Source organism: Panthera onca, chromosome A2 (genome assembly GCF_046562875.1).
Source record: "Panthera onca isolate mPanOnc1 chromosome A2, mPanOnc1 haplotype 2, whole genome shotgun sequence".
NCBI lineage: Eukaryota > Metazoa > Chordata > Mammalia > Carnivora > Felidae > Panthera > Panthera onca.
In genome coordinates, this window is record NC_138340.1 from 25,066,134 (window position 1) to 25,086,596 (window position 20,463).

At 41.0% G+C, this 20,463-nt stretch overlaps 1 protein-coding gene across 7 annotated transcripts in view; it reads right to left on the reverse strand.

The window, feature by feature from the left end:
* ARHGEF3 (Rho guanine nucleotide exchange factor 3) overlaps positions 1–20,463 on the reverse strand; it is a 303,954-nt gene that overhangs the window by 123,778 nt on the left and 159,713 nt on the right. For all 7 annotated transcript variants that reach the window (XR_013554188.2, XR_013554187.2, XM_078442940.2 and 4 more), the window contains one exon: positions 19,022–19,084. Coding sequence is in view for 5 of the 7 variants with exons in the window: in XM_078442940.2 (XP_078299066.1) it covers positions 19,022–19,084 (63 nt within the window). In the remaining 2 variants the exon portion in view is untranslated. The remainder of the gene's footprint in view (positions 1–19,021; positions 19,085–20,463) is intronic.

Consider the following 20,463-nt stretch of genomic DNA (forward strand, 5'->3'; position numbering starts at 1 on the left):
AAATGGCCTCTGGCCAATCTGATACAGAGTCAAAAACACAGATTCTTATCCACAGCTTGAAATGGGGGAGCAAAAGGAACTGTGACTCCCTGACCCTCCTTGCCCATCCACCTCTCGGGACTTCACAAGGAATTTACAGAGCATAGGAAGGGGGACTGGAATAGGGATTGGAGGCAGTCTGTCCTTCTCTAAGTGCGAGGGATACAACAGAAACCCCCAGAGTGACCGAAGCACCACCCAAGAAACCCCCTACTCCACAAATCCTCTGTGCCCACTTTGAACCCAGATCCACGGAACAGCTACTGTCGAGCCAACATCAAACCACTTTTTCAGAGGTTGGGGAAATACCCCTTCCCAAATCCTGGCTCTTGTTCCAATGTCCAAACAAAAAGCTTTTATGAGGATTATTTCACTGGGTGACATGGCTCGAAGAAAGCAGTCCCCTTGCAGCCGGAAGGTCAACAGTGCTGCTTTGTTTGAATCGGTGTCCTCTGTGGGGCTGAGGTTAAGTTGTGCCGCCCTCCGGGGATCTCTGTGGCAATGAGCATTCATTTAAAGACACACAGGATGAGGTTGCTGAGGGCAGCTGACCGCGGCTGAGCAGCAAATGACACCTCCTGTCTTTCCTTTGGCCCTCTCATTAGATTTGTCAATGAAAATGTTATCGACCTCCTCCATTGGAAAATGTTTGTGGTTGTAGCTGAGCACGTCTGTTACAACTGCTGACACAGGATTCCAAAATCATAGGACCTAAGAGTCAAATGAACCCGCTCAGCAAAAACTCCTCTTGCTTTTTTCCACTCCATTTGGGCTGTGTTCATGGGCTGCTCCATTAGAATCTCTGCTTTCTCTCCTACTTATATGAAGGGTTTTGTTCTGTTCTAATGAATCACATCTTGTGTGTTTCAAAAAGGCATCTGTTATGAACTGAATGTTTGTGTCGCCCTAAAATTCATATGTTGAAGCCTCAACCCTCATTGAAATGGTATTTGGAGGTGGGGCCTTTGGGAGGCAATTGGGTTTAGATGAGGTCATGAGGCTGGGGCCCCTACAATGGGATTAGTGTCCTTACAAGAAAGGGAAAGGAGACCGGAGCTCTCTCTTCTTGGCATCTGAGGACACAGATAGAAGGTGAGATGGTGGCCAGGAAGAGAGCTCTCACCAGGAACCATATCTGCTGGCATTCTGATCCAGATTTCCTAGCCTCCAGGAAGGTAAGAAATAAATTTCTGGGGGCGCCTGGGTGGCTCAGTCGGTTGAGCGTCCGACTTCAGCTCAGGTCACGATCTCGCGGTCCGTGAGTTCGAGCCCCGCGTCGGGCTCTGGGCTGATGGCTCAGAGCCTGGAGCCTGCTTCCGATTCTGTGTCTCCCTCTCTCTCTGCCCCTCCCCCGTTCATGCTCTGTCTCTCTCTGTCTCAAAAATAAATAAACGTAAAAAAAAAAATTAAAAAGAAATAAATTTCTGTTAAGTCACTCAGACTAAGGTATTTTGTTACAGCAGCCTGAGCTAAGACAGCATCCTAATTAAAGAATAGTCTTAAGTTTGCCATAATGAGAAATGGAAAAGTACGCATTAGTGTCCTTAGTACGCATGCTTGTGTCTTCTTCTTCCACCATCCAAGGGGTGGAGAGAAGGACTTGAAGCAAGGTGGTCACATGAGCAAACTTAAGATACTCGTCTCCCATTATTAACCAACATCTAATGTTGGTTAAACCTTCTAATCATCTACCTGAAGAACCCATGGTACTCCAAACATCATGGATCTGGGGAATTTAGATCTAGGATCTAGGATTTAGGAACTGGATTTAGGAACGATTTAGGAAGTGGAAAGGATGTAATCTGACTGCTTTACTTTATACATGTGGAAACTGAGGCCCAGAGAGGTGAGGCAACAGGTACAAGGTCAGATAGCTACACAATGACAGAAGTCAAAATAAAACCTGAGTCTTCTAATTTACGCTGAGAAGTACCTGTCCCAGATGAGGCAGGAAAGATACAAACTTCTGCACATGTTCCTCAAACTCACCTGCTCCGTAACCAGCTAAGTCTTACAATGAATCCTGGCTTCCTCTGAGGCATTCACCACTCAGCAATGGGAAGAATCTTCTCAAAACACACACCACCCCCTTGCTTAAACCTCCCCCTCTCTCCGCTAGTGACTCCCTACTGTTCTTAGGATAACAATCGAAATCTTGAACATGTTCTTTGGGGCTCTGCATGGTCTGGTTTCTGCCAATTGCTCTAATCTTACCATCTACCACCTATCAGATGTACTTGCCTTTAAAGCAGCATGCTCCATCCTACCACAGGACCCTTGCACATGTTGTTCCCATGTTGCAACTCTTTCACTCTCCCCTTTAACCTAGTTAGCACTCTCCCTTCTTTCAGATCTCACTTCCTCAAAGAAACCTTCCTTGACCTTTCATGAATAGGTTAAGGTCCTTGATTAAATGCCCTCATAGCAACATACTACTCCCACTTTCAAAGCTTTTATTTCCACTTGTTATTATAGTCTTGTTACTGTAATTATTAATTAATATCTTCCTCCTCCACTGGACTGTAAGCTACCAGAAACTTGCCCATCTTTGTTTACCATTTTATCCTCTTACTATCAGCACAGTGCAAACATAGAGATGCTCAATAAATATGAATATGAATAAAAGAATAAATGAGAAAAAGAACTAAAAAATACATGTAAGGTCTTTGAATACCTGAGAATCTAGAAATGTCTTCTGAGTCACTTGCATATTGGGAAACTATTTCAATGATCAATACTGCTTCACATAGACCTTTCTAGGAGAGAAGGAAATGATTTGATACCCTCCTCTCAGAAGCATGCTTTCTTCCTCAAGACCACATCACATAAAATATAGTAACATGTCAACATGTCAACTCAGGCAACATGAGATCTTCCATCAAATGTGAGTTCCCAAACTAAACAAAACCTCTAGGGTCCCAATGGCAATTTTGTCCCTTACTATGGTTTCTCCAGATCCCATCAATCAAGTCCTTCATTATATAACACACAGAGATAACCCTCCCTTCATACCGTCCCTGTTTTCAGACACATTCTTCATGACCGTCGTCAGCAGCCGGCTCATTTCTCATTTCAGACACTCCTCCACTTTCCCGCGGGGACAGCAAGCACATGGCAGGCCATTTTCCCGCAATCTGACAACAATTTAAATTAAATCTCAGCCTCAATTTCTGGTTGTACTGTGGAGAGAGACCGTCATCGAGGAACACGGCGAAACTTAAGACAGCCATGTGGCAGAGAACACAGTATGGCACTTCAGACACAAAAGCACAAGCAAACCCCCTTTTCTATGTGAAAGCAAATCAACATGAAATATCGACTGAAAAGGGAGACAATTTACAATTTTTCAAAGCCGAATATTTTTCAGCTAAACATAATATTCAAGTTTGTGAAAACAAAACCATGTTAAGATGTTTTCTCTCTTCTCTATGGAATTTAGTCAGTTCCTGTGGCTTTCATGATATCTGGACAGGTGGCTGGTGAGGTATAATCTGTGAGTGTGGACACATTCAAAGCACAGTCGCCTCTGTCAGCTGTGGGTGGGTCATCTGCCTTTTGAGTTATTTGCAAATAAAAACAACCCTATCTTTCTTTTAAATTGCTAGCATGATTAAACTGGGTACATCATCACGTCCATTTAGGGAGGGTCCATTCAGCATCTCTGATTTTGTCTTCCCACTGTCTTATAATCAATAAAGCCTTTTAATAAATAAAGCTTATAATCAATAAAAGCCATTTTTAAAGTTTTTTTTAATGTTTAATTTTGAGAGAGAGAGAGAGAGAGAGAGAGAGCAAGTGGGGGAGGGGCTGAGAGAGAGGGAGACACAGAATCCAAAGCAGGCTCCAGCTCTGAACTGTCAGCACAGAGGTCGATGTGGAGCATGAACTCACCAGCCGTGAGCTCATGACCTGAGCTGAAGTCGGGATGCTCACCCAACTGAGCCACCCAGGTGCCCCAATAAAAGCCATTTTATTTTATTATTATTTTTTTTAATTTAATGTTTATTTATTTTTGAGACAGAGAGAGACAGAGCATGAACAGGGGAGGGTCAGAGAGAGAGGGAGACACAGAATCCGAAGCAGGCTCCAGGCTCTGAGCTGTCAGCACAGAGCCCGACGCGGGGCTCGAACTCATGGACCATGAGATCATGACCTAAGCCGAAGTCGGACGCTTAACCGACTGAGCCACCCAGGTGCCCCTAAAAGCCATTTTAAACCACAACCTTATTTACCTTCTCCAAGTAAAACAAGCCAGACACAAGGTACAGGGAGGCTAAAGGTGGTGACCAGCATGACAGGTGCCTGGCACCACTTTCCCACTTGGGGTCTCTCCAAAGCAGCTCCCTTATTTTCTTTGCGGTACTGAGAATGCTCAGGAATGCAAGGCACGCTCACATTTCAATGCAATCTCCAGAACACATTCCAGGGTGAGATACAAATAATGTACTGGTTCTCCGTGGGTTTTACATGGCTTAGAATACACTCCTTTCCATTAACGCGGCCCAACCACAGATGAGTCCAGTGACAACTCCTCATAAACTTCTCTCCTCCTCTGACCACATGGTGGGCACGAGGAACAGTGCTCTGCACTCAATAAATACCAGTCAAATGGAAAGGAATTGAGACTTCAAAAGGGGAATGTTTTTCATTTTAACAGAAAATTTCCGTTCTGACCATTATCCCGAGAGAGGTAGATGTGTAAGCACCAGCATTAACGATTCCACATCTGCACAAACCATGTGTACATTCCATATTGCTTATATCCTCTTATCTCCAGGCTCATTTATTTTATTAGCTCATAAAACCCTGGCGCTATGTTCACTTATCTTGCTTTGGATACCACGAGGCCTCTTCAGGTAGGTAGGTCTTGGTTTTTCCTTCTTGTCTTATCACTTTTCTTCAAAATGAGAGAACGCAAAAATGTGCATACAGGAAGACAGACATTCTCAAAAGGTTGCCAAGATAAATCCAAGTCATGTTTACAGGAACCGTCCAAAGGCAGCAAGAAACATGTACAATGAAGTGACTACTCATTCAGTTATCCAGCAAATGTTAATTGGATGCACTCTGTGCCAGACACGATCCCAGATGTTAGGAATAAGGCAGAAAATGAGATAAAAATTGTATTTTAGTGTGAAGAGTCACATACTAATAAATAAAAAATACATAATGTGGCATGTAATGACACATATTATGAAGAAAAAAATAAAGTTAGGTAGGAAGAGTAGGTAGTGATTGAGGGGGTGGTGGGGGGCATGGGGGACAACAGAAAAAGCCCATCCAAGGACATTTGGGCAGATACCTGAAGGCAGATGAGGAAGTATGCCACATAGGTATCAAAAAGAACTTTCCATAGAGAGAATCAGCTTTGCCAAGACCCCGGGGTGTGAGTGTAGAAGAGAAAGAGGGCCAGGGTGTGAGAGCATAGGAGAAGGGAGAGTGGTAGGTGATGGGGTCCAGAAGAAGCCTCATGAGCTGATACTGCTTGGCCTCTAGGGTCACTAGGAGGGTGTAGTGATGCCACTGAGTGAGGAGGGAGACAGTGTGTAACTTAGGCTTAAGGGAAACTCTCTGAGAGTAGACAACAGAGGGTCAAGGGAAGAAGCAAGGAGACCCAGTGGGAGGCTTCTGCACCCATCCAGCCACTGTAGAGACTTGGAAGCCTGATAAAGGTGGTCCTGCTGGAGGTGATAATGGTCTGGTTCTGGCTCTATTGCAAAGCAGAGCTCAAAGAGGTGCTATCAGCCAGTTACCCCTCGTTGGTGATGCTTAGATCTGAGTCAAACTCTGCAGAATGAAATCAACAGCTGAGACATTTTGTTAAATACTTCTATTAATTATTATTTACAAATAATAATTCATTTAAAATCAAACTTGATCCCCCTAAAAAGGCACAGAACTCCCTCTTGTTTTAAGCAACACATAAACATCATCTTTATTTCCACCTTCCTGGTATTACTTATCTTTTATGAGAGTTCCTAAATTTACATTTGAAAACAATCCACTCAACAAATCTTTCTGAGGGCTGGATACATACCAGGCACTTTCTTGGGCACCAGGATGACTATTGAGTAGTGCCTCAAATAGACAATATTTCTATGTCCCATCCCATGCTCCTGGATTATTTTACATCAGCAGTAATGAAGTGCTTACTGTTCAAAAGCCCTACTACATTATCTTTCTGAATCCTTACACAACTCAATTATCATCTATAACACAGAGAGGTTGGATATGCTGCCCAAGGTCACACAGCTAGGAAATGATGAGGCCAGAATTCAAAACACCAGAACCAGAACTCCACTTCTGCATGCTCCTGGATTTAAGGTACAATCTCGAATATGAGTCCCAAGAGACTTATACTCATTCTTCCTCGTCATTTTGGGCAGGACACTTGACTTGTCTCAACTTCAATTTTCATATCTACAAAATGAAATGTATTCAACTAAATAATCTCTTAGGTCACTGCCAGGTCTAAACTTCTAGAGATCTTGCTCCGACACCCAAGGCTCCCAGAGCCAAATACACCAACAGTGAGGACACAAAGCAAAGCCCACCCACCACACAGTATAATTTCTCAAGGTCAGCTTTTGCATAAAATAAAGTGAAGCACTTCCCCATGTGAACCTTTGCATAGACCAGCTAAAAGAAAGTAAATCAATTTCAAGGATACTCTAAGGGGGGAAAATGTTAGTAGCAGTGGAATTCACAGCAAAATTCCTTTCTTTCAGGGGCGCCTGGGTGGCTCACTCAGTTAAGTGTGTGACTTTGGCTCAGGTCATGATCTCGTGGTTTGTGGGTTCAAGCCCCACATCGGGCTCTGTGCTGACAGCCCCGAGGCTGAAGCCTGCTTCTAATTCTGTGTCTCCCTCTCTCTCTGCCACTCCCCTGCCTGCACTCGGTCTCTCTCTCTCAAAAATAAACAAACAGTAAACAATTAAAACTTTTTTTTCTTTCAAAACCAACAGTCTGGAATTAGTCCCTTAAAAGAAGGAGAAAACTAATAGGTGTAGCTAAAATGTGTCTCCACTGTGCTTGGTTAACTTGTAACAAAATCTAGAGCAACCCCACTTGTCTCTTGACAAAAAGTCTTAATAAGTCTTACTTCCTGCAGTGCCCTTGTGCCTGACACAGGGTAAAGTTCAATAACTACCAGTTGATTGAATTAGTGCATGAATAACTCAATGAATGCACTAAAGAATGAACAAGTGAACCCATTAATTCCACAGTAATAAATATTTCCTTGATAGAATTTATATAGATCTGGACAGCAAATGCTTCATTTTCCTCTGCCAAATAAAGACAAAGAAAATAGTTCAGATGTATTGATTTTAGGGTTGAGTAGAAGATTCCAATTTTGTAAATTGGTATTTTGAGGTGTATGGGGAGTAAAAGAAATCTCATTTATAGAACTATAAGAGGAAAAAGTCAGTCTGTTCAGTTAAGAACCACAAGAAACCCCTTCAGTTCCCCACAGGATTCCTAAGAAGTTAACCCCAAGCTGCACTGATGACTGAAGATAATCCCATGGTTCAGTTTCAAATGCTTTACCATCAATACAAGCCATGAATGTTGTTTGCAGAGAAAGAACCTACTCATATGGGGTCAACTCTCTCCATAAAATGATCAACACATAGCAGTGTTGAGTTAGACAGTAGGGTGGAGGAAGACACACAAACCACGAGGTTTCTTCTGGCCACTTCATTCTTTTGGCATTTTTCATAAGTTACACAAGAATGTAAGTATCAATCAGGTGATGTAAAAATTTTATGCACAGTAAATGTCAAGGGAAAAAGTCAATATATCACCTTTTCTTCACAGAGAAGGAGCATCAGAAACAACTGAGAAAATAAGAAGAAAGAAAAACAGCTTCTGCTATTAAAACCTGGAATATATAACCAGATCAAAGAGGAAACTTGATGCAATTATGTAAGTCATTTGGGGAAAAACTCAATTAGCTGGGAACGGAAGCCTGGATGGAACTTCCTAACCAAGATTATTTACATAATTTTTAGGTGGACAGACCTCAGCTACATTTTAGGGAAAAAATCATATGCAAAAGTATTTATGAACAATTATTTTCTAGTGACTTCTTACCGCAAATAATCTCAGTCAAAATAGAGTTACTGATAAATTGCAAAATTTTAAAGGCAGTTGAGATGTAAACTTTGCCAATGTATCAGATTTACTCTTTGAATTCACAACTACAGTTTCTTCTTCTTTCCTTCCTTCCTTCTTTCTTTCCTTCTTTCCTTCCTTCCTTCCTTCCTTCCTTCCTTCCTTCCTTCCTTTTAACCATGTATGATGCAGAAGGAATATGTTTCTGTATATGTAAGTTTAAAAGCTGGGGTGCCTGTGTGGCTCAGTCAGTTAAGCATCCAACTTTGGCTCAGGTCATGATCTCACAGTTGGTGAGTTTGAGCCCCACATGGGGTTCTGTGCTGACAGCTCGGAGCCTGGAGCCTGCTTCAGATTCTGTGTCTCCCTCGCTCTCTGCCCCTCCCCCGCTCACGCTCTATCACTCTCTCTCTTTCAAAAATAAACATTAAAAAAAATTTTAAGTTGCATATAGTTTTGCTTAAATGACACACACGATGGAGACAAAACAACTTTCCTCCACCATTTCTCATAGCCTATTCAAATCTGCATTTGGTGACAGTTTGGTTTTTATTTGTTTGCTTTTCTTTGGTGTCCATGAATGGAAGCAGAACAAAATAGCACAAGAATCCAAACCACAAAAGTAGTAATTTAATATTATTCATACTACCATTAAAATAGCAAGGATCCACAGGAAGTTTTTTGCATTTACCTTACTGCTTGATCTGGAGTATGACATGGTCTTTGTAACTGGAAAATATTGGACATCAAAAGTGCCCCTCAATGGAGAATCATATTAAAGTAAACTATGACCTATTTGTTTTATGCATTAATAAGCAGAAGTTAAAATAATAAGACATATCCTTCACTTGCTTAATGAATAAATAAACTGTGGTACATCCATACAATGAGATATAATTCCAGTGATAAAAAAGAAGTGAGTTCTCAAGCCACAAAAAAGACATGGAGGAAGCTTAAATTCGTATTACTAAGTGAAATAAGCCAGTCTGAAAAGGCTACATACTGTATGACATTCTGGAAAAGGCAAAACTGTCGAGACAGCAAAAAAGACCAGTGGTTGCTAGGGGTTGGGGGAGAGAGGGATGAATAGGCTGAGCACAGAGGATTTTCAGGGCAGTGAAACTATTTTTTTAATTTTAATTTTAATTTTTAAGTTTATTTGTTTTCAAGAAAGAGAGAGAGAGAGAGTGAGCGTGATCAGGGAGGGGCAGAGAGAGGGGGAGACACAGAATCCGAAGCAGGCTCCAGCTCTGAGCTGTCAGCACAGAGCCCAATGCGGAGCTTGAACTGATGAATGGTGAGATCATGACCTGAGTCGAAGTCAGATGCTCAACTGATGAGCCACCCAGGTGCCCCAGTGAAACTATTTTGTAAGGTACCAAAACGGTGGATATTTGTCATTATACATTTGTCAAAAGCTACAGAATGTACAACATTGAGAGAAGTCTAATGTAAACTACGGACTTCAGGTAATAATTGTGTGTCAGTGTAGGTTCATTGATTACAACAAAGGTACCACTCTGGTGGAAGATGTTGATGATAATGGAGGAGGGGGCTCTGCATGTGTAGGGTCACCGGGTATAGAGAAGCTCTCTGTACCCTCTCCTCAATTTTGCTGTGAATCTAAAACTGTTCTAAATAATAAAGACTATTTTTTTAATGTTTATTTTATTTTTGACAGAGAGAGACAGAGCATGACCAGGGGAGGGGCAGAGGGAGAGGGGGACACAGAATCTGAAGCAGGCTCCAGGCTCTGAGCTGTCAGCACGGACCCCGACGCAGGGCTCGAACTCACGGACCGCAAGATCATGACCTAAGCCGAAGTCGGACGCTTAACCGACTGAGCCACCCAGGTGCCCCAATAAAGACTATTTAAAAGGGGGAAAAAAAAGCAAGTTGCAAAGTAAAATAAAAAATAACAACACTTATATCTGCAAAAATCCACCACAAGCTAATTTTTATACCTATATGTCTAACTAGGTCTAAATACCCGGAAGGAGACTAAACTGATAGCCAGGATTATACCTGGGGAGATACGTGGACTCGGAGCATGGCCAAGGGGCTGTTAGCTCTATTGCTGTTGTTTGTGGGTTTTTTTTTTTTAAATTTATTTATGTATTTTGAGAAAGACAGCATGTGCATGTGTGAGCGGGGGAGGGGCAGAGAGAGAGGGAGAAAGAGAATCCCAAGCAGGCTCTGTGCTGTTAACGCAGAGCCTGACATGGAGCTTGATCTCACGAACCACGTGATCATGACCTGAGCAGAAACCAAGAGTCAGACGCTTAACCGACTGAGCCATCCAGGTGCCCCTGATTTTTTTTTTTTTTTAAATGATGAAAATGTGTGCAGTGTTACTTGCATAATAAAAACAAAATTGTTTTTTTTCTTTAAAATATTCACTTTACAGGGGCGCCTGGGTGGCTCAGTCGGTTAAGCGTCCGACTTTGGCTCAGTTCATGATCTCGCGGTTCATGGGTTCGTGACCCGCATCAGGCTCTGTGCTAACAGCTTGGAGCCTGGAGCCTGCTTCTGATCCTGTGACTCCCTCTCTCTCTGCCCCTCCCCTGCTCACACTCTGTCTCTCTCTGTATCTCAAAAATAAATAAATGTGAAAAAAAATTTAAATATTCACTTTATATTTTATGCTAAAGAGGTCCAAAGTAAATTACAGATATCATGACGTTCTATCCCTAAATACTTCAGAATTAATTTCTAACAAATAAAAACATTTTTATACCCTAAAATTATTTTTTTCTAATAAAAGAAACAGAAAAGATGTACTAAAATATTAGGGTGACTCAACCTATTTCAAAAAGCTAAGGTGATATCAGAGAAAAATCTAAATCCAAGTGTTGAAAATTGATTTAATGGTTATTGAAAGGTTTTCCTAAAAACATTATCATCATTATCCCAGCCCCTTATTATTTTTTTTTTATTATTTTTTAAAAGTAGGCTCCATGCCCAGCATGGAGCCCAATACGGGGCTCAAACCTATGACCCTGAGATCAAGACCTGAGCTGAGATTGAGATGGACACTTAACTGACTGAGCCATCCAGGCAACTCCCCAGCCCCTTACTTTTATACAACATTTTACATTCTCTTCTTTAAAACACTAATAATTTCACATACCGACATGTCAAAATTAGTTATATTTTTTTATTTCAGTCATTTGAATTACAAAGGTAATAAAATGTAAAAGGCTATCATAACAGATGGAGCATCTTAACCAAGGACTCCTAATTTAGAATCCTCAGACCCCCAGGGAGTGCATGGATAAAATTTAGGACATCTGTGAACTTGGACGGAAAAAAATACATCGTTAGTCTGAAATTTAACATTTTCTTCCAGTTTGAATGAAGACCGCAGATCACAGAAGCATTAGCAGACCTGTGACACTGTCATCATAGAAATCACTGTATTTTCAAACTACAAAGTGGTTGGTGTAGGTATTTCAAAATACCACTTACTCTTATCATCTCATAGAAGGTGTATTAGTTATTAGACTTGTCTGCCAGATCTTGTTACTTAAAGCTTTAAGAAGCTTATGTGTAATTCTTACCACCAATTTATAATTTAAATATTTTTCTAACTGTATTTCAATATAACTGGATTTTGTTGTAATCTTACATATTTGATTTTAGGCCCACATTGATGGTCTTCTGTGGGGAAGGGGTGTTCACAGGTTTCACAAGATGTCAAAGGTTAAGAACCCTAGAATTCAATCTCTTCTTCACATAATTCCAATCTCCCAAATAACCACTACCCACAACGCAGTGCATATTCTTCGATGTTTATTCCTCTACAGAGACAAATATACAAATTTATATTTTGTGTGCTCTGTCATTGTGTTTTACATTTATATTTTATAATATATGTACAAGTCTCTATAGAATTTGGGTATTCATGCTGTTTCCAGCTTTGGGCTATTATTTTTAAAATGCTGAAATAAAACTCCTTGTATATGACTCTTCATCTACTGGTATTTAAAAAAAAAATCATGATCAGTTTGGTTTATGGAATGCTTGTCCCAACAAAAAAAATATAACCATAATTTAACCTTAAATTTAACCATAAAGTCAGTTTTATATTATGAAATTAACAGAATAATAGCTAGTATTTTTGTACTTACTATGGGCTAGGTCCTAAGTGCTTTACATGAACTAACTCCTTTCAATCCTTACTACCCTAAGGGCACTGTTTTGATTTCAGTTTCCATGTGAGGAAACTGAAGTATAGAGCAGTGTTCAGTCTCTAAGCTCCCAAAGTGTGTGATTCTGATGACAAATTCAAACAAATAGGTATTCTCAGAGCATGAGAAGTCTCATCTAACACGGGCCCCATCAGTGTCACTTTGAAGGCAGTGGTAAATGATGATTGACACTTGGTTACATCATTACCTTCTGAAGGTGTCTCCTGAAGCTCCTTAGAATTTCATCGTCACGGTGCGTTTCAAGAGGGAGGTCAAAGAGTAAAGATCACACTGATGATTACAACCCACCACCTAGTCAATTCGGCCAAAGGCTAGATGGAATGTGTCCAGTGTCAATAATGAGCAAATTTGCCATTAGACATGGCAGCATCAGAACCACCTTGAACACAACATAGGGTCTCCATTATGTTAGGCCCAAGAAATTTCACAGGCAGCAACAGCAGATCATAAATCCAAAACAGATAAAATGCCAACAGGTTAAATATAAGCACATGCCAGTGAAGACCAGGCTTGGTCTCCTGGGTGGTCAAAGCCTTATTACACGCTCCCATTATTCATCAAGGCCCCATGCTGGCCAGGGCAAGGCTAATCACTCTCCCCAGTTAGCAAGTTCCAGAATAGACCAAGAGAAACAAAACCACAGAAATGGTATCTTTTTAAATTATCTGGACTGTGCTGAGCAGAGATAAAGTAATCCCTGCTGCTATTCAACATTTGCTTTAACATATCCTAGCAATGAAACATCATTTAGGTTCATCGAGGCAGGAAAGTTCTTTCCCCCTTCTATATCCATATAACAGGGTAAATAATCAGAAAGCACAGGTAACAAAAATGTCATAAACCTCCAAGGTTTGCCAATAAGAGGAGCTGAATGTCCTGTACATCATCTACTACCAGAAGCCATGGAGCCTAATGATTTCACCTTCTTCCTGGCCTGGAGGCCGTGTGGGGAAGCTGTGGAATCCGACCATCCTGGGCTTGAATCTACAATAAGCTAGGACTTTGAGCAAATTGTTTATCTCTCTGAGACTCAGTTTCCTCATCTTCAAAAGGGTATGATAACACCTATGGTGACAGGGTGGTTGTGTGGATTCAGTGGATCTTATCCCATCCCCACTCATGGTTCAGCCACCTGCTCCCATAGGGAAGCCCCTTCAGCAGGGAAAGGATGCCCCCCAACACTAGCTCTACCTGTACTGGTCTCATCCCCGCCAGTCACAAGAGGGGCCTGGGCCCTGCCAGGGGCAGCAGGAGGGACTCTTCCCAAAGACGAGGTATAAGCAAATGCCCCATATAAAGTCACATACTTAGCAAGAGACCAGCAATACAGTTGAAAGAAATGGGCCAGAGAAACATGAGAACAATCCCTGTTCTGAGTTTCTGAATGAGAGTCAACTGCCCTGAACTGCATTTCTACCTCTCACTGCTAGAAGGGGTACAAACCTGCTCATGGGTTTAAAAATATTTATACTCTGTTAGCTAGGAATTTCGTATTTTATCCATTTTATCCTACCGATAAAAGATTACACAGATACTCTTAAATGCCTGTCAATGTTATTTATAATAGTAAAAAATTATAATTTACCTAAATATCCAATAAAGGATTGGCTAAAAACAACTGGTGCATTCATCTAACAAAGTACTATATAGTTATTAAAAATAATGTTCTTGGGGCGCCTGGGTGGCTTGATCGGTTAAGCGTCCGACTTCGGCTCAGGTCATGATCTCACGGTCCGTGGGTTTGAGCCTCGCATCGGGCTCTGTGCTGACAGCTCAGAGCCTGGAGCCTGTTTCGGATTCTGTGTCTCCCTCTCTCTCTCTGCCCCTCCCCTGTTCATGCTCTGTCTCTCTCTGTCTCAAAAATAAATAAACGTTAAAAATTTTTTTTTTTTAAAAATAATGTTCTTAAGGAACATTTTTGGATGTGGTGACATGATCTCAATGTAGTAAATGAAAACTTCAGGAATAAATTAATATGTGTTATGATCCCAATTTTTAAAATTTGTGCTTATATAAAGTTAAATATAATGCTACTTAGGGATACACGTATTGTAGCAAGTTTATAGACAGGCAAGGCAACAATAAACATTAAACATCAGCAGAGCAAGGGGTTTGCAAGAACTTTCCGCTTTTTTGTTAAGGGCATATTTCCTCAGTTGCATTAGTGGTTACATTTTATATTATCTTTGATGCCATTTTGTATGTCTGCACTATTCATAATGAAACATTTTAAAGTGTGTGCATAAAATGCCAAGAAGATAATGCATCAAAATGTAGCTACTGCCTTGAGGTGGGATTATTAATGACTTGTCTTATTCACATTGTCCAAATTTTCTACAAAGAACATGTATTCATTCCTTTTCATCTTTTACATTGTTTTTATCACTGGAAACTATTTTCATGCCTGCCCCAGAACTCATTTATTTTTTGAGAAAGGATGCTTGGTGCTAGGCGGTGCCCTCCATCAGGGGCTCACCTGGTTCTTCCACCAAGGGCCTCTCCTAGGGCATCATGAACACTGGCTCTTCACTCAGGCATCTCTCTCCCGTTAGAAGTTAAACCAGAAAAGTGCTGTGGGGGAAGCAATGTCCCTGAAACCATCCCACTCGTATCCTCTGACGTGAGAGGAGATTTGTAGGCGGCTGCTAGGAGCACTCTCCACTCTGCAGTTTGTTCTCAAAAGCATAGGTTGCCTTTTTTCTTTTTTTTCCTTTTTTTTCTGGAATAGTTTGTGTTCCATCCTGCCAGGAAGCTGGGGGCTCAGCCACTGGCTCGGATAAAGCGGTGGGAAAAATTAGAGAACAATTATAGCGTCAACTAGCATAGGCATTCCATCACAATTCATTTTCCACCAAGTGCTGGGGGTGGAGGGTGGGAGAATAATTCTTTGGAGATACATCACCATACCTTAAGACCCTTCCAATTCCCTTTTTAAGAGGAACTCTAAAATGGGGTCTTGGCTGAGCTCCACTGGGCCCATGAAATCACATGTCAATCTTGTAACATTTTCTTGAGTCCAGATTCCCAAAAGAGTCCATGATCCCCCAAATAATGGAAGATTCTTATCTGAAAAAATAAGCTTTTTTCTTAGCTTATACACTCCTATTTGGTCTGTAAGCCCAAGTTCAATAGGAGGTTAGGAGGAAAAACTCCTTTCCAGTCACCTATCAGAATCGTCATCTGAGGCTTTAAACTGAAGCAAGATGTCAGTGGGAATGTTTGGGGTTATCATCACTCAGACACCCTGAGGGGCCCTATACATATTTTTTTTTTAATTTTTTTTTTAACGTTTATTTATTTTTGAGACAGAGAGAGAGACAGAGCATGAACGGGGGAGGGGCAGAGAGAGAAGGAGACACAGAATCGGAAGCAGGCTCCAGGCTCTGAGCCATCAGCCCAGAGCCCGACGTGGGGCTCGAACTCACGGACCGCGAGATCATGACCTGAGCTGAAGTCGGATGCTTAACCGACTGAGCCACCCAGGCGCCCCCCTATACATATTTTTTAATCAAAGGGGGAAGATTTCCTCTGTGTTAATATCTGCCTACTCTATGCCACAGATATAGTTCTTTAAAAGGGGTATGTATGTTAAATTCTACACACACATTAGGGTTCACTGTTTTTTTTTTGCTTTTAAAAACCAATCAAACAATAAGTAAAAACCAAGAGCTCAATGTATATGCAGCACTGAGCTGCAACGCAATGGAAATTTGACCATGATCCCCAAAGGACCCCATCCCCTCATCTAGTAACTTCTTATTGAAGCTACACATCTGATGACTATCTTTCCACTTATTAAATGGAATCAAAATTGAGAGTTACTAGTATTATTTTCCCAAACCCTCACATCCTCTCATATGAGTCATCCATCAGAACCCACCTTCTTTTTAGATACTTTCCACTACACATAGAAACAGTTTCAAGCAACTCTTCAGTAATGCTGCTGGTTAGTTAAGGGACTGCAATTACTGAGCTATTGCCATTTTAAAGCATCTTCGAGTGACCCGCAAAGGCCATTTATTTATTAGAACACTTAATTTATTGGACTCATCTATTTATTTAGACATTATTGCCTTTTATGGAAAATAATGTGAGTGACTGCACCTCCTACTTATTCAGTTCAAAATATGTCTGCTGAATGGCTATTAGGTAGAAGGCATGGAAAATCAGTACCACTTCTCCCAAGGCCTCGTCTTGACCTGTCACACATCTTATCATTTCCATATGACTGGGATTGTCAGTAAACCTAGAACACACCAGTTTTCATGTCTTCTAACAGCTTCTAAGAGTCTAGGAGATTTGTAGGGTCTTTCTAACTTTTACATTTATTATAATACTATGTGATAATATCTGTAGGAAACTTGTCCCAGGTTCTAGAATCTGCCAAGATTCAGGAAAAAATGCCAGGCAAATTAGAAAGGAATTTGGCCATAGCATATCCCTAAGCATAAAGCTAGATTTCTATAAAAGTCTCTTTATTATAACAAAACATGTTATGAGATGATTAAAAGAGGGGGGGTGTGGAGAGAAATGTCTTTTGTAGCCGCACCAAGAGAAAAGAGGTTGGATCATTCATTATATGAGACTTAAGTGACCTTCATGAGAAGGCAAGGTCATTGATGCCAATCAAGACAAAAATCAAATCACAACTCATAAATAATCTTTTCATATAAGAGAGTTTAGTGGTTTTTTACTTTAAAAACTTCTAGAGACATGTTTTCCTGAAAAATAAATATAGTATAATGTAGTTGAAGAAATATGTATGATGAAGTATAATTGTAGAAACGACTAAAGTCTTACCTTAAATCACTACATCTCCCTGGGCTTCTACTGTTCATTTTCAAAGTGAGAGGACAGAACTAGATGGTGGCTAAGGTTCTTTCAATTCTAAAAGTCAATGATTCTAATAATTCCCACAAAATTAAAAACATTCAAACAACAAAAACCTTACTGCTACTAAGAGTTTCATTGACTTCACCTGTCAATAATAAAACATTCAGTGAGTAAAGTAAAACCCAGAAGAACATCATCTTTTTGTCCTGTTACCATGGTATCCTAGTAAACTGGTCCAACTCCATCAATCTGATGGTCTAAAGACTGGAACAAACACCATATGGTGAAATAAAGATGTCCAAGTACATTAAGTAGACACCAGCTCAGGATCATTCCATCATGGCTATCTGCATCACAGAAAACTCTGCAATAATTAGAGATGCCTGGATGGCTCAGTCAGTTAAGCAACAGACTCTGGATTTCAGCTCAGGTCATGATCTCATGGTTCGTGAGATCAAGCCCCAAGTCAGGCTCTGTGCTGTCAGTTCAGAGCTTGCTTGGGATTCTCTCTCTGCCCCTCCCCTGCTTGTGCCCTCTCTCTGTTTCTCTGAAAATAAATAAATAAAAACATTTAAAAATAACTGGAAGAGCATTGTTTATACTGGAAGAACATTTAACGAAATGCTGTCATACGAGAACCCAATAATCCATGTTCAACAAAGTTCCAAATATTCACAATAGTTTCAGAGGACTTGATCTCAAACTTTTTTTTTTTAACAAATGAGGAAACTGAGGCCCAGAGAGGAGATTCAACTTGCCCAAGGTTGCACTGCTAGTTATAGGCAGAGCCAGGATCATGACCCGGTTCTTAATTATTAGCACAGAAGCCTTCTCATCTCATAACGATGGCTTCTGTGGTTTCCACAGAGGAGAAGACCAGGGCCCGAAGCTGGATGGATCCACCATGCACAATGACCAGACTCCAAGGAAGTACAGATGATGGATGGACACAGGGATCCCAGGAGGGCCTGAATATCCACCCCCAGCCCTTTGATAATAAGTGCATTGGAGGCCCATGTTGGCTTCCCAGTTGTGTCACTGGGGAGACAAAGAAGCCATGCAAAGAAAGCTGCTGAAATTAAGCACCGAGGACACAGCCTGAAAAATTCAAGAAAGTTCTTTGCCTCTCTCATCACCAGCACTCGACTAACATGTCATTAAATATCTTTTGCAAACTTCTGCTTTTAAAGAAAAATAGAAGGCTCACATTTAGTGGGTGCCTAGTATGTCCCAGGAAGTGTGCTTGGTAGTCTCACTTTTGTTGTTTTATTTGATCCCCACAACAATCCTGTTAGGTGACGTCTTTTCATCCCTATTTTCCAGATGAGAAAACAGAGGCAAGGAAAGGTGTCACATAAATGGTAAATGTAGAATCTGGAGTCAAACGAAGATCTGTTAAATCCAAAGTCACTCACTCTGCCAGCTGCTGGAGACTTCTCCCAGCCTTTGGGCACCGGCTGCCTGACCAACTCACTAACTTCCCTGTAAGGGAGACAAACATCTGACCATCTTCTGGAACCAGCCTCTAAAACAGCACGGTGGCATTTATCTAGACTCTACTCAGATGCACTGATTTCATACTTCATTTCATGAGAAAAACAAAAACAAAAACAAAACACGAGCAATGAAGAGCTTGGCTTGGGAGCTTAAGTCGGCCACGCAGCTTTCTCCAGTCAAGTGAAATGTCAAAAAGAGTTTTCCCCACTTCACAACTTCCATTGTCGGATCCTGGAAGCCCACTTATGGCACACAGCATGTTGACAAACAGATTCAGAGCTGAGACGTGTTCTCACGGCAGAGGAAACAGGAAGCGCTGTACTTACGCTTATGTCGAGACTGCAAAGGCTAACGGCATCCTCATCCTGGGTGCTCTGCTTGCGTTTTCGCTGCAAAACAAACGATAGACAAGGTTCAAATGCAAACAGGGATTATGGCTTTGATTAAGGGAAGAAAAAAAGCAATCAATCGAATGGCACATGCAACCCTTGCCATTTCTACCGTGTTTCCCGAAAACCTTTAACCAACCTATGTAAATGAACAATTCTAAGAAAGCTTAAGAAATCATGGAGAAGCTTCAAACTCTAAGGTAATTGGCTTACATTATTCTGATTCCTGCTGCTACAATTTTTTTTTTTTTGTATTTCCTTTTTTCCTAAATGTCTTTATATATTAAGGCTTAGATATTTAGATATAAAGTTCAGATTCTGACTAACTTGGAAGAAGACGCTAGACCGGAAAGGAAATCTAATACACTTGAAGATATTTCATTTCTAGAGGTGCTTTGTACTTGGGTAATTTAAATTTAAAGTTCTAAACTTCGTCCAGGATCCTGATATAATCACAGAACCAGAATGCTGGAACAAATCTTAGACATCATCTCCAATCTTCCTGTTTTATAGCCATCAACACCAAGAAAAATCATTACTGGAACTGAAGAAAACTGTATTTGCAATGAACTTATGACCATCTGCCAGGTTAGATGTGGAAAATATATTTTCTTCTTTACAAAAAGAAAAGAAACTCCATCTACAAACCATAATAGAGCTCATCAGGGATACATTCACCTCACTTCTGCATTCCAGCTCAACCAACCAGGCAAGTATCACTTGAGTCCCTATGGTATGACTTTTTAAGTCTCCTGATCATAACTTGGCAGAAACTTACCAAAGGACCAGAATCACTGGCATGAAGTTCCCATGGAATCCAGAGACATGTTGGTCTTCAATCCCTAAAGAAGCCCACCTCTTCCTCCTCCTCTATCATACCCTGAGCAGGAAAGACAGCAAGTGGAAAGCAACCAGAGCCATCCTTGTCTGTCTTACTACAATTGTCCTAGTATTTCTTCAAATCAGTTCAAGGAAGATTTGTTGAACATCTATCATGAGCCTGGCCCTGCTTTTGCTTCTGGGACTGCAAAGACCAGCAGCAGCAGAGAGTGAGTTCCTTAACTCACATTCTTTCAGGAGGGACAGACCCTGAAGGAATTAACTAGAATGTAGAAAAATCCAAACATCCTAGGAAGGTCACTTCACTTTTCTGAGTTACCTCTTCTCAACTCTTAAGGTGGGAGTGATGATATTAGCTTCTACTCTCAAAGGGAGAGGAGTAAATATGGTAACGCATTTTAGAGCTTAGCAGAGTGCCTGGTACACAGTGGGTGCTCAAAACATGGCTTAGAAGACTCTGCAAGCACAGTGAGGAATAATTAGTTTAGCGTCGGTGGGGGTTGGAGAGGTCTTCTCAGAGAAGAAGGTGTTTGCATAGG